Below are 13,850 nucleotides of genomic sequence, written 5' to 3'. Positions count from 1 at the left end.
TTTTTAATCTTATTCATATTACATCTCAATGGTTATCCCATCCCTTGTATCCTCCCATTCCTCCCTCCTTCTCATTTTCCCTTTACTCCCCTCCTCTATAACTGTGACTGAGGGGGACTTCCTCTCTTTTTATATGCTCATAGACAGGACATTCTTCACAGTTGAGTGGAGAGTGGGGTATGACTTTCACACATACTCTGGTGCCTCATATTTGACCACGACCCCTGGATGTTTATCTATTATAGTTAGGCAAAGACTATTATATTAAAATGCATACTACATGTATTTATTTTCCTTTATTTTGATTGTGTGCATTTGCATTTGCGTGCGTGCATGCGTGTGTGTGTGTGTGTGTGTGTGTGTGTGTGTGTGTGTGTGTGTGTGTGTGTGCTTTATATATGTATGCAGAAGTACAAAGTCTAGGACTTTCCATTATGGTTACATTACCTGTTCAGGGATCTGCCTGCCTGCCACCCTTTGTCACCCATATTCTTAGGTTATAAGACAAAGTTACCAAAGTTAGTTTCTGTGAGGATTGTAGTGGTGTGAACACATGTCCTCACTTTTGATTAGTAGACATTTTACTTACTGAACATTTCCCATTCCCAAAACTACTCATTACACGAAAGTGTTACAAGCTCCTTTCAGTTAATGTAGAGTTGACTGTTAATTCAACAGAATTCTATTTTTCCCCTCTGAGACATGCACTGTATATAAAATAAGCCTCACACATTCAGTGTTTTTTATATACAAAATATGGGGAAATATTTTGTTTTGAATATAAGGTTGGGAAACGGTGTGATTCTCTATCATTCATTTCCATTGCAGTAAACCATTCCTTTTTATTTGATTACCTTCAAGATCAATGGAATTTCAAAAGATATTTCTCTTTTTTATTTTATTAAATTATTCAGATTACATTTCAATTGTTATTGCTTCACTTGTATCTTCCCATTCCTCCCTCCATCCCTCTTTCACTCTATTTCTCTCCACTAGGTCTATGACAGAAGGGGACCTCCCCCTGACCCCCACCATATGGCCACATCCTATCAGGTCTCATTTTGGTAGCCTGCTTATCCTTTCTCTGAATGCCACCAGGTCTCCCCACCAAGAGGAAGCGGTCAAATATGGGGCACCAGAGTACATTCTTAAGTTTTAAAGACCCTTATCATGAGAATTCCTTCCTAATGAATAGGATGTGCCATTGTCTGTTGCATATCAGCAGGAATATTTAAGATGCTTTAAATTTGAAATGCACAAGATAGCTGTACAGAAACAATGATATTCAGAAGGATGAACTACAAATGGTACTCTAACAAAAAACACCAGTTTTACAATTGTCATACATTATCTCTTTAGGATGATCATTAAATGTAAATGTGTATTACTTTTGTTTGTAATGTACCCTCTGCTTCATTGTAATCGATACTTTTTAAGAATGTGTAAGCTTGATGTGATTAATCCACACTGTAACAGGTTGAAAAGGATCAATCGTTCACTAATTAATCATTTTAGAACACTTTCCTCCTGTTTTGTTTTGTTTCTTAACGTTAGTCGGTGTTTGGACAGCTTAAACTGTTTCTATGCCAGTGGTCATGAAGTTTCTGCGTATTTAATGTATGTTTGTTAATTTATTTTATAGGTCTCCTTAGATGGAATGCCATAAAGCAGAAGCTTCCAGAGCATCAATGTGTGAGTTACCATTGCTACACTAAAGCAGAGAGCTCTGTGGTCACAGCCATACACACCTCAAACCTGGATCCCAGGACTCTACATTAAATATTGGAGTATTATTTACTCTGTTGTAGGAGAAAGACTTTGCCAATGCTTACAAGGAACTCTTTATACCTGCTTCTCTGGATCCTGTTTGATGGAGGTCTCCTAACACCACTACAGCCACAGCCTCAACAGACTTTAGCCACAGAACCAAAGGAAAATGTCATCCACCTTCCAGGCAGGCGATCCCATTTCCAAAGAGTTAAACGTGGCTGGGTATGGAATCAGTTTTTCGTGCTGGAAGAATACATGGGCTCCGAACCTCAATATGTGGGAAAGGTAATGACGCATTTCTTTTGACAACCACTTGATGGAAAGGGGGTGTATGAGTGGTGTTTTGTGTATGGGTGTTTTGCACAGGAGTTGAGCAAACCAATGACTAGACACTGTAATTGAAATTCAACAGTCTCTGGCCTGGGTAAGCCTTGCAATATCCCTTTCCCTCCCCTTTGCTTTTATTGTCAATTTCCCCCATTGTTTTGGTAAAATAGTTTATATCTTCTTTCCAGTTTTTATGACAGGCATTTAAAATTCTTAGATTACATTAAAAGTACAGGGATCGTGCATTACTCTCCACAGACAATATATAATTGTTTTCCATCCCCAGGCTCAAGAACAGGTTTTCAAGAATAAATAACTGTAAAACTTGATATTTGCATGCCTTCCTAATCATGCCATGTCCCTAGTGCTATCCCTTTAAAATGTGACATATTCACAGAGTTTACTTTCCAGCAGCAGTTCTCTGAGTTTTTAATTGATTTATTAGATGTGTGTGTGTGTGTGTCTCTCTCTCTGAGGCACAAGTACCAAAGAGTATAAGTAGAGCTCAGAGGACATTTTTGTTGAGAATCCTTCCTCTGTCCACTCTGTAGGTTTCAGGGGTGTAACTTAGGTCACTGTGCTTGTAAGGATACCTGTTAAGCCATCTCTTTGTCTTGCACAGTACATTTTTTTTTTACTGATTTTTTTTTTGTTTTAGTCCAGGTATAATTTTATTAGAGTTTAAAATAAAAAGCAGCCTAAAGCAGACCAGCAGTGAATCTCAGCAGGGGAGCAGCTACATGGAAGAGTGGAGGAGAAAAGAGAAGTAGTAAACAAATAAAGAGCAAGGCAAACTAAGCTAAAATGTATCATGTGTTTTGGGCTATTGACAAGGAGGTGTGTCACATGACAACAATCACATGGTAAGAAGGGGCTTTAGTGAAGAGTTAGGAAGCCTGAAGCACTATAGAGCATATACATTGGCAAGAAGAAACTGAAAAAGGAAAAAAAAAACTTCCCATTCTGAGAACAGTGGGCAAACAGACAAACCTCAGGCACCCTCAGAGTGGTTTTTGGGGACTGAGCTGGTGACCGCATGGTGTATGAGGAACACCCCTTCCTTCCTACAAGTCTTCCTTGTTTCCTGTAGAGTAGTCCATAGTCCAAGTGACTGACCACCGAACTGGAATATTAAGTCTTCACGCAGGCCAGAGAGCTGTTCCCTTGATGGCCATGTTTCCCTTTGTGAACCTTGACTGCCTCTCTCACACCCCTGCTTTTGAAGAAATAACTCGAAAACAATGTAAAAGTTTGGAGAATCTATACAAAACTTTTTTTTAACCATCAAAGTCTAGCAATTACATAAATATTTCTGCTTATTTTTTGTTATAGTTTTAACCACTTCAGAATATACAAAAAGTATGTTATTCTAAGGGAAATAATTTGACTGTGTGAATTCTTAATTTTAGAAATACTGTTAATTTGATTTTATATTTTAATTAAAATAGAATTATGTATTTCACCCTCAACTCTCTATGTTGTCCCTCACTCCATCTTAAATTTGTTGTCTCTTTGAGTATTATCACTCCACACACATATATAAATGCATAAAGGTATTACTACAATCTGTTGATAGAAAGACATGCACATAGTTTTTAAAACAAAACTGCAAACAGAAATTACAAAAACAGCGGTAAAATAATTTGAAACTAAGTATAAAAGTCATGATAATTGGTTGTTATTACTCTAAGCAACCCCAAAAAATGATAAGCTGATTAGAACACGAAAGATATGGGAATAAGGCAGAGAGACACTGAAGACCAAGGAGTGCAATTCAGAATAAGTTACAGTCAATGTTTACATTAGCCCTAGCCACAGGAAGACTCTCATATACTTTTGAAGTAGTAACTTTAAAATGAAGAAGTCTCTGACTTCTTCTTCTATGATTCCTCAATGCTATCATATAATCCTAACAATTTAAACGAATATTTTAGGCTAAGATAATTTCATGTGGTATTCTTACATGTGTTTCATTTATTTTTTTTATTTTACAGAATTAGAAATTCTGATAATGAAAGAATATGACTTCCTTCTTTTTATAAAGATTGTATACTAAATAGTCATTTATTTTAAATTCAACATGAGTAAAGTGGATGTAAAATTACTCATAGCCTACTTTTTTTTTTTACATAATCACAAGGGAAATACACCATTGGTTTTATTGTATATTTTGACGATTTTCTTTTTATTTTTCATCTTCATTTATTTGTTTATTTGTTCATTTTACGTCCCAATTTCAATGCCACTCCCTCATTTCCTCCCAGTCCCACCCTCCCACCCACTTCACCCATCTTCTTTTCCCCCAAAATCCTTCACCCTGGGTACTAACCCACCCTGGCACATCAAGTTGCATAAGGACTAAGTGTCTCCTCTTTCACTGAGGCAAGAAAAGGCAGCCCAGATAGGGAAATGTGACCCAGAAGGAGGCAATATAGCCCAAGCCAGACACATCCCCTACTCCAACTGTTAGGGGACCAATCAGCCCATCAGCTTCATATGTGTAGCTGTATGGCATTCAAATTTCAAAAACATCAATTATTTTAGCTCTGCTTATTCTTTTTAACATTGTCCGAATTTTTTTATCAAAAGACTAAAGAGACCATCATATTATTTTTGACTGTCAGATGGGTAGCTTTTAGTAACCAGAACTGGAGATGATAAAGTAAAAATTTGTAGGAAAATTTATGATTATTTGTCCCTTTAAAGTATCACCCCCCATGAATACAAATAAAAGAATGAAGGGATTTGGTTTTATAAACTATTGCTTGATAACTTAGAATCTCATTTTTGGATTTTATGATAGCATGGAATTCAATTATTTGACTGAAGGATAAATTATTTATAATTTGGATTCCAATTGAGTATGCCTAATATTCAATTTATTGCATCTTAATATCACTGTTTTCTATGGGTATGTGACTTCACATTGGTAATACACATGATTGGTCAGAACACATGCTTCTCATACCAAGATGCATTTCTAATGTAATGAAACACCAGTTGCCAAGATTTATTTTCCACAAGAAAACTAATTAAAGTTTAATTAACTCTATGTTGATGCCTCTGGGTTTGGGAATAGAATTATGACAACACTGAGACTAATTCAGGACATTGTATGCATATGTGTAAACAGACACAAATATATTTATATTCCTTTTCTTTCTAAGGTGGGCTTTTTACTGCTTATAGAAAGGTTTATTAGTATAAAAAATACAGAAATCAGGACTAAAGAAAATGAAAACACCAAGCAAAGAAGTAGGTAGAATACTGTCAATGAGTTTCAGATTTGTTATTCTGTTTCTCTATTAGAAAAACATAAAAGAAAAACATGATTACTAAATCTCTTCTATTGAAAATTGCCTGTTTAGAGAGATAGTAAGTTTTATATATCTTTACCCACAAATGGCATAATGAAATCTAGTCAAGTGAAAGCTGGCATGGCTTAGATGCCATAAACAATGTCATTGACAATCTTAGATTTTATTTTATTTTAATCCTAGATTTTAATTCCAAAGTTGGCACCTGTTAAAGGAGAATCATATTAAGGCATAGCTTATGATGAATATTAGTTTCACTCTGTGCAAATAGGTGGAGGACTATCCAAGGAAAACATTAGTCCTTCTCTCAAAAAATAAGTTTTTAATTTAGTAAAGTAACCAGGATAGGTATCAGATTAGTTTTGTAATATAATATAAATATCAGTTTTAACTACTGAATAGATTTTTGGGTTTTATCCGATAAAGCACAAGCAAAAAGAATGAGAAATAATAAGAACAAGAAAACATAAACATATGTATATTGACAAGTAATTACTTGGATTTGTACAAGTAGAAGTAACTAGATCCCTATAAAACAGTTTTGACATAGTCTTAGTCTATGCGTCTAGAAAGCACTACCCATTTAATCTTACAGAAATCAGTGACTTGTCATTTAACAATTGAGATGGACTACAGCTAACAATATTTCATCAGTTTATATTTTCTTAAAGAAATTTATAAAATTCCATCACATATAGACTCTACGTTCAGATGTGTCACCTTTTCCCAACATATTTTGATGCAGAATGTGTTATAACTTGAGACAGTATGAAGCCATGTGGGGATAAATGGAAATATGAAGGTCCTTGGGTTGTAATTATAACAGGTAAAATTTATTAAATACTTCCTTTGGGCACTGTTTTAATTGCTTTACATAGATAAACGTGCATAACCTTCAGAATAGAATTATGAAGGATTTTCTTAGTATCTGTGTGTTAAACATAAGAAAACCAAAGTTTTATAAATCAGGCAATATAAACATCCAATAAATTCTAAAACTTGTGGTGTAGGTGAAATAATTAATTTTCGTTATACTAATTTTTTTTCTCAAATTCTAAAATGTTAGTATTTTTCTGTATTAGTACAATGGACAGATTCTTGAAGATACTGTAAAGGATATGATTATGTACAGTACATTAAGAAATTCAAGAAAGACTTCAGAGGAGTGAAAGAACCTAAAATGAATATTGAAAAATTATTTATTTTTTAAATAGGTAGAATGCAATGAGTTTTTATAAGCCTTGAGCCTTCAAAGACCACATTGATTGTAAGTAGCCGTATTTTTATATACTCAGAATGTGAACCCAATTTTCTAAAGGATAAAAATCACATAAAAAACATAAAAAGGTTCAATTTTGATGCACAAGTGAGCTAACCTTCTCAGAATAATCATTATTGGAATATTATCATGGATATAATATCATTTATACTGACAACTTAACAAAGTCATACATATACACTTAATATGATACAGCTGGCTTATATACAAGAACAAATAAAAGCCTTTTACCCAGAAGAGTGTAAGGTAATGAGAATGTAGAGAAAAGTGAATCCTTCTTCACTCTTGGTGAGATTTCATACTGGTAAAGCCACTGTGTTTATCAGTGAGAAGAATTCTCCAAAATCTAAAAGTAGAATTAGCATATTACCATCTATAATAATTCTAGACATATGCCCCAGAGAATGAATATCCTACTGCAGAGACACTTGTTCACCTATTTTGATTGTTGCTTTATTCATAATAGCTATGAAACAAAAAAATCTTCAACTGATGGATAGTGAAAATGTGATTTGTATTCACAATTAAACTATATTGTGATACATCAAAAATAAAATTTATACATAGATAGAACTGGAAAATATGCAGAGTGAGAAAACAATGCCCAGATAGGAACATCAGGGCGTGTTCTTTCCTACTTATTCTCCTCAGGTCTAAAGATTTAGACGAGAGTATATGTGACCTGGAGTAATCACATAACATGGGCAAGTAAAGCAGAACATGTATTGATGGGGGACAAAACGATCTCTAGACAAGGTGCCTGCCTAGCAGGCCACTTGTACCAGGAATGGGGGCAGGGCAAAAACAAGATCTAGGACATTAAAGCCAGAGAGAGGATAATACAAATGACTAGGGAGAGCTAAATTACTTTAAAGATTTTTGAATATGAAATAGGGAATCATTAACTTATGGTTATTAAAAATAATTATACTTTGTATATAATTATATGTGTATACACATATAAACATTTTAATAGAATTATGAAACATGTGTTTAATATTCTATTCAAGAGAAAAAAAACCCAATGATAAAGAAAGGAAGCCTCCCTTTGGGTTGTTTATCCCAGAAGTCTAAGAGAATTTCTCCAAAATGCAGACTATTGCCACTCCTAATATTGCCCCCTCAGAGCATGAAAATAATACTTTATTTTTTGGTAACACCGCACACCTCAGACAAAGGACTTGAAGGAACTATACCTGACCTAAAAACTTCCTCCCTGAAAATTAGTTATCATAGTTTCAGAAGATGTTATGAAAGTTGCCAAGGAAGGAAAGCATTCAATAGTTTGGTCAAGATATAAAGCCTGTAGACCACAGAGTGACCAGAACCACACAATATCTCCAATGGTGCAATCAACGTACTTTTACCTTGGGAATAACAAACATGTCCTATTGGTCTTGAGTTCTTCTCAATAGGAGAGAATTAATGTCTGGCACTTTATACCTAGCCAACTAACTACTTAGCACTTGGAAGTTTATGGACTTTAAAGAATAACCTACTACTGCCATTTCCCTAGACCAGTCTAATTTCTAACTGCATAATGTTGTCCACATTTTAATCTTGTATCTATATTCTTAAATGCAGCCTTTACATATTTTCAAAAAAGTTTCTTTTACAGCAGGTGGATACTATGACAGAAATTTATAACTGATAAGGAAGTGGGCCATGAAGTCCACCTCTAGCTGAGAAACTATTTGGAATGAATGATTCCTGAGGGAGAGAGAATCAATTTTCTTTAGGGATATAGCCCTTAAAGGATTATACTTCAGTGGATTATCCCAAACCTAAGCACATATAAGAAGCACTAAATAAACTCACTGAGTTTGAGAGAGAGAACGAAAAATGGTGGGATATAAGAATTGGAAAATAAGAGGTAGTAACAGAATTGATCAAAATACATTAAACATATGTGTGAAATTCTCAGAAAAAAATGTTCATGTCTCTATTCAAACACCTTGCTATTTGTCAGGTAAATGTCTAAAGCATGGCTTCTTTCAACATTAGAGTACATATTCATAGAGAAAAAAGAGCTTTGCATTAAAATCTTCATATTTGATGGAGCTACAGACTATCCATAGGGACCAACAAGAGCCCAAACCAGTTCTATTAAGCTACTGAGTATTCAAGCACCATTATATCTGCTCTATGAATATACCCTCACTTCTGAATGGCTTACATTAAAAAATAGGCTTGCTTGAAAGTCTTCTTTTTTGCCCTTAACTTGTATTTTGTATTATCTAACATTTCCAGCTAAGTATCTGACAAAAATGGCTCAAGACAGGAAATATTAGATCATGGTTTCTGGTGTTTCACCTCATTTTGGTGGCAAAACATTGTAGATCTCTCTGTTCACAGTACAGAGTGCTGTTAAATTTCATGATGTCAGGGGTTTTCAGCAGGTGGTCAGTATATTATGGTTTATCATAAAAAAGAGAACACAGATGATTGGTTATTATTCTCCAAGTTCCACCCCTGCAGGATCCACCAAAAAAAGTTCCATAGGCTGTACCAAGTATAGAATAGGATGTCAAAATATGGCTCTGCAGAAGACATTTAAAATTCCAGTGAAATTAAAACACACACACACATACACACAACAAACAAACAAAAACCTAACACATAAACAAACAATCAGAAATTTGTTAGTTTTCCCAGAAAATGGGGAAAACAACAGTGAAAGATGGAATGTGTTCCTTTAACAACCAAGAAGGCTGAGTATGTTCCATGCCATTGTTTTAGGGTGAGAAGAACATATACATTAATATAATTTTATCTGAAATATCTCATTATGCTCCTATGCCACTAGAAATTACAATGAAGTAGAAGTCTTTTAACTTTTTTCAACATTTATATCATATTCTCTAAATAAGTAAATTATAAAAGGTCTAGAATATATGCTATCATTTATCCTATATATCCAATCTGTAAGACATTATCCAGCTAGGAATTATCATGATGTCTAATAACAGAAAATATGATCAAAATTGCTATGGACTTAATTATCATAAGGAACTTGAGGTTTAATATACTCAGAAGACATTATAGTAAGTTTGCTCTGTTGGCCTTGCAAGCTAGAAGCAAACTGCTAATTTAGTTAGTTTTCCCAAAGCACTAAAACATGCGTTTTCTATATAAATAGCTTATGCCAGGTACCAGGGGATATGCTAATTGTTCTAGCAATGAAATCACATCTGGTATAGTTGCTACAATTGGAGTCACCACCTGGTTAAGTTTATGATAATCCATTGTCATTATCCAAAATCCATCTGTCTTCTCCACAGGCCAAACAGAAAAGTTGAATGGAAACCTGAGAAGCACTAGCCCCATGTCTTTTCAGTCCTTGTTGACATTAATCATTGCAAGCACTGCAGAAATTCACTGTTATTTTGGGTGTAGTGTTTTCTGGGGTGAAGCTATACTTTGGTTTGCACTTGACCTTTCTCACGTTAGTGGAATTTACTCTACGATTCATGGAATCCATTTGGAGATTCTACCAGCCACTGAGGGTATCTGTTTCAATTATAATTTTTGATGCTGTGAAAATGACAAGACTAGGAAGAGGTGGGGAGAATAGGCACAACAATACAACGGTCCTGAGTTGAATTCAATTCATTACCTAAGCTCCATGAGCTTCTTAAGAGAAGAAAGTAGCAACTTGGCCCTTTTATAACTGGTGTCCCTTCATAACCCCTGTCTGTCACCAACATGGCTGAGTATTATTATTTTCTTCATATATAGTTACAGTACTAAAGGACTACAGATCTCTTTGGTGACAGTTGAGAAAGGATAATAGTGTAAATATATAGAAGTATAATGTTGTACTTCCTCAAAAATTGTCTCATCTTTCACTTCATTCGAGAGGTTTTGGGACTAAATGGGCACAAAGTGCAGGAATTTTATGAGGCTGATGATTCTCCATTTTAAGTCTTGGGTTAGTTTTCTTCATTTGACATATAACTTTCTTATCTATACAGGTAAAATCATAAATTAGTGGCATTCTTTTATTTGTATAGGTGAAGTTTAATATTAGTATTATAGGCTGGCTTCTTCTATCTTGTTCCTAGGAGGAGGACCACCTAAACAAAGACAAAGGTCTGATGGCCATGATATTTCTATTGTTCTCCCTAGGAACCTTTATTGTGACAATTCAAGCCTTGTTTTGACTTTGAGAATATTTCCATATCCCTCTGTCATTCAAAGATCCAATTAGTTATATCATATTCAAATTTCCTAAACCAACAGCTGTTTAAAATTGTACTCTATAGAAAAGTGGTCACTTGGGTGGTGAACTTCACCTTCCAAGTATGTTTTCAAAAAGAATGATGAGCAGTGTTTACACTGTCCCAACATAGATGGGTGAATAGGAACCACAGAAATTTTCCTATATAATACAATTTCCTTAAACCTTTCAATACCATTTTCTGCAACAGGACAAAGGCAGGTCAGCATTTTGTATTTATTTTAATTGGGAAACATTTTTTCCCTGTTTCATTCAACCAAAGGAACAACAACAACAACAAAAAAGAAACAACAACAAAAAAAAAAACCAACCAACCAAACAACAACAACAAAAAAAAACCACAAAGAAAAAAAAACACAAAAATTTTACTACGATTACCACCTGCACTGAACTGATCAATAGTTTCTCTGTCCCTGTGCTAGTAGACTTGATTTTTTAAATCACTATTCTATACTTGTAGTATCTTAACATTCACATTTTCTCCAGGTTTTATGTATATGAATTAGAAAAAATAAATTTGTTCCTTTGGTGTCTAGTGTGTCTTCTTGTGAATGGCACTTCCCCTTCACCTTTGGGATCCCTCAGGTCTTAACTCTCCTAATTGAACAAGAAGCAAAATATCAGTGAGGTGGGAACCCAGCAGGCCTGCAAGTAAAGTGCTTCAGGAGTGGGCATCATGATTTCTTTAGGCAATGCAGGTTAATTTCTTCACTTGGAGCACAGAGGCTAGATCTACTGGGAAAGACGCCTCATCAGACTTTAGGAACTAAATGTTCCAAGCTTCATGGGGCCTCTCCACTCATCACCAGTGCAACACTCCCACTGCTCCCCAGGAATAGCTCTGGTTTACAGGAAGACACTACCATCTTGGAAACTCAAAATGCATTTTGGTTTAAACACAAGGATGAAGGTAAAGTGGTGACGGTGGTGGTTTGTTGTTCTTGTTTGTTTCTTCTTGTTTTTGCTTTTCAGCAATCTCAGTTCTACAGATACAAGAAATAATGAGGGCCTTTTTCAGAGGAAAGAGAATTGCCAATCATAGATAACTCGGGCTGGAAACTGATTACTGCTGCAGCTTTACACTTTTTTTCCTCTGTCATATGACTTTTGTAGCAACCAATTTTACTGTAATTACTTGTTTGAGAAATGTGTTTAGACATATTATTTAGATGGTTTTCTAGGCCCTTCCCTTTTAAAACTAATTAGGAGTCCTGACAATGATGACACAGATAAACATATGCTTAACCGTAACAATAGCAGAAAACTATGTCCAGAATCTCAGACAATATGTAATAGTATATCCTCAGTTCTATTTTTCTAGAGCCTTACTTATAACAGCACCTAGGGTGTTAGCATACTTCCCATGATAAGAATGAACATTGTGTGTGTATGTGTGTATGTGTGCACTCACGTGTGTGTAAGACAGAGAAACAGACAGGCACACACAAAGACACACACACACAGAGAAAGATGCAGAGATAAAGAGACTGAGAGAGACATAGACAGAGAGAAAGAGACAGAGAACCAAAAGCAAAATTCGTATGCTAAGACAGGATAAAAGCCTAGATAAAGCACTGTAAAACAATCTCCTAGCATCAAATAGCCTTTCTTATTCTTACTTGGGAAGAATCAACTTGTTTAATTAGAATTTCCAGCAGATTAGATATGACCCAACCACATGAAAAGGCATATTATGCTTAACTCAAAAAAAAAAAAAAAAAAATATATATATATATATATATATATATATATATATATATATAGTCTTAATTTTGTTAATGTACAAAAATCACAGACACATGTAAAACACCATCAGAGAACAAAGAAAATCTTCTGAGCCATATAATTGATAAGAACATCATAAGAAAGACAAGCGAAATGACAACAGGGTTGGTTAATCTGCTCAAAAAAAAAATGTAGATTTACCAGTCAAATTTAAGGAAAGTTATACTGGGAAATCAGGTCTCTATTTTGGGATTCTTAGTTTTATTCGTAAAGTAATTTATGAGCAAGGTGAAATGGAAGCTCCAGCAGAGTGTTATTATTTTTGAAGGAACCTCCAGCTACACACAGAGGTCCACACCTTTACTGTCATTGCTTGGGCAGAGAGGCGGCCTTGTGTCTCTGTGTTTGAGGCCTGTGAGGTCTACAAGGTGAGCTCAAGATAAACAGTGAGAAGCTTCCTCAGAATAAATAAAAGAGCAACAATCTAAAAAGTAGTAAGCAAAAAGTAACAAATAATAAAACGGAGAAACCTCTCAGGGCTAGCAGCTGTATTGAAGAGTAAGAAGCATCAGAGAGAGACAAAAAGCTCCCTTAGAGCCAAGTCAAGACAGAGGTGAGCTAAATGGTGGACAAGCAGCCACAGGGTGGGCAGAGGAGCCTTAGGGAAAGAATACAAAAGTCAAAATGTTAGGGAAAGCAAGCTTTTGAAAGAAATAGGAAAACAAATTGGAAATATAACAGTTTTCTGAACAAGTAGTTCAGGAAAGTAGCCAGACTTATGAAGCCACAATATGTCTCTGTAAACTATTGTATTAGAGAGCAAGAACTCTAAGAAGAAAGGTACATTATTTCATTACTTGTTAATCAGTCCTCCTATCTCTTTAACAGGGTTTAAGATAAGCCTACCTTCTTAGACTGTCATCGTGCCTTTGTAGGGTGCTCCCTTGGCTGGGTCATTGACCTATCCAAAGGAATTCTAGGTTTTGGCCCAGGCCAGAGATTCTTATTCTATTGAGTGAAGGAAATAGGTTTTCCCTTTTCCAGCCTTTAGTGCAACTCTGAAAAAGGTGACCTTTGAAAAGATTTTAACTTGGAAAATCCAGCTTCAAAATAAGGTTTTTCTTCTTCATCAGAAACCAATGGAAACAGGAAACAAGTTATGCTAAGCAGCAGAAGTAGGTCACTGTTAGAA

General features: G+C 35.1%; 1 protein-coding gene across 10 annotated transcripts in view; it reads left to right on the top strand.

Annotated features, from left to right (window-relative positions):
* CDH12 (cadherin 12) overlaps window positions 1-13,850 on the top strand; it is a 1,018,075-nt gene that overhangs the window by 722,732 nt on the left and 281,493 nt on the right. For all 10 annotated transcript variants that reach the window (XM_084781268.1, XM_084781275.1, XM_084781271.1 and 7 more), the window contains one exon: window positions 1,643-2,055. In XM_084781268.1, coding sequence (XP_084637394.1) covers window positions 1,825-2,055 — 231 coding nt within the window. In that variant the 5' untranslated portion in view covers window positions 1,643-1,824. The remainder of the gene's footprint in view (window positions 1-1,642; window positions 2,056-13,850) is intronic.

The sequence above is a fragment of the Acomys minous genome (genome assembly GCF_964271855.1).
Source record: "Acomys minous genome assembly, chromosome: 5".
NCBI lineage: Eukaryota > Metazoa > Chordata > Mammalia > Rodentia > Muridae > Acomys > Acomys minous.
The sequence above is the reverse complement of the archived record's forward strand: the minus strand, read 5'-3'. Positions and strand labels throughout refer to the sequence as shown.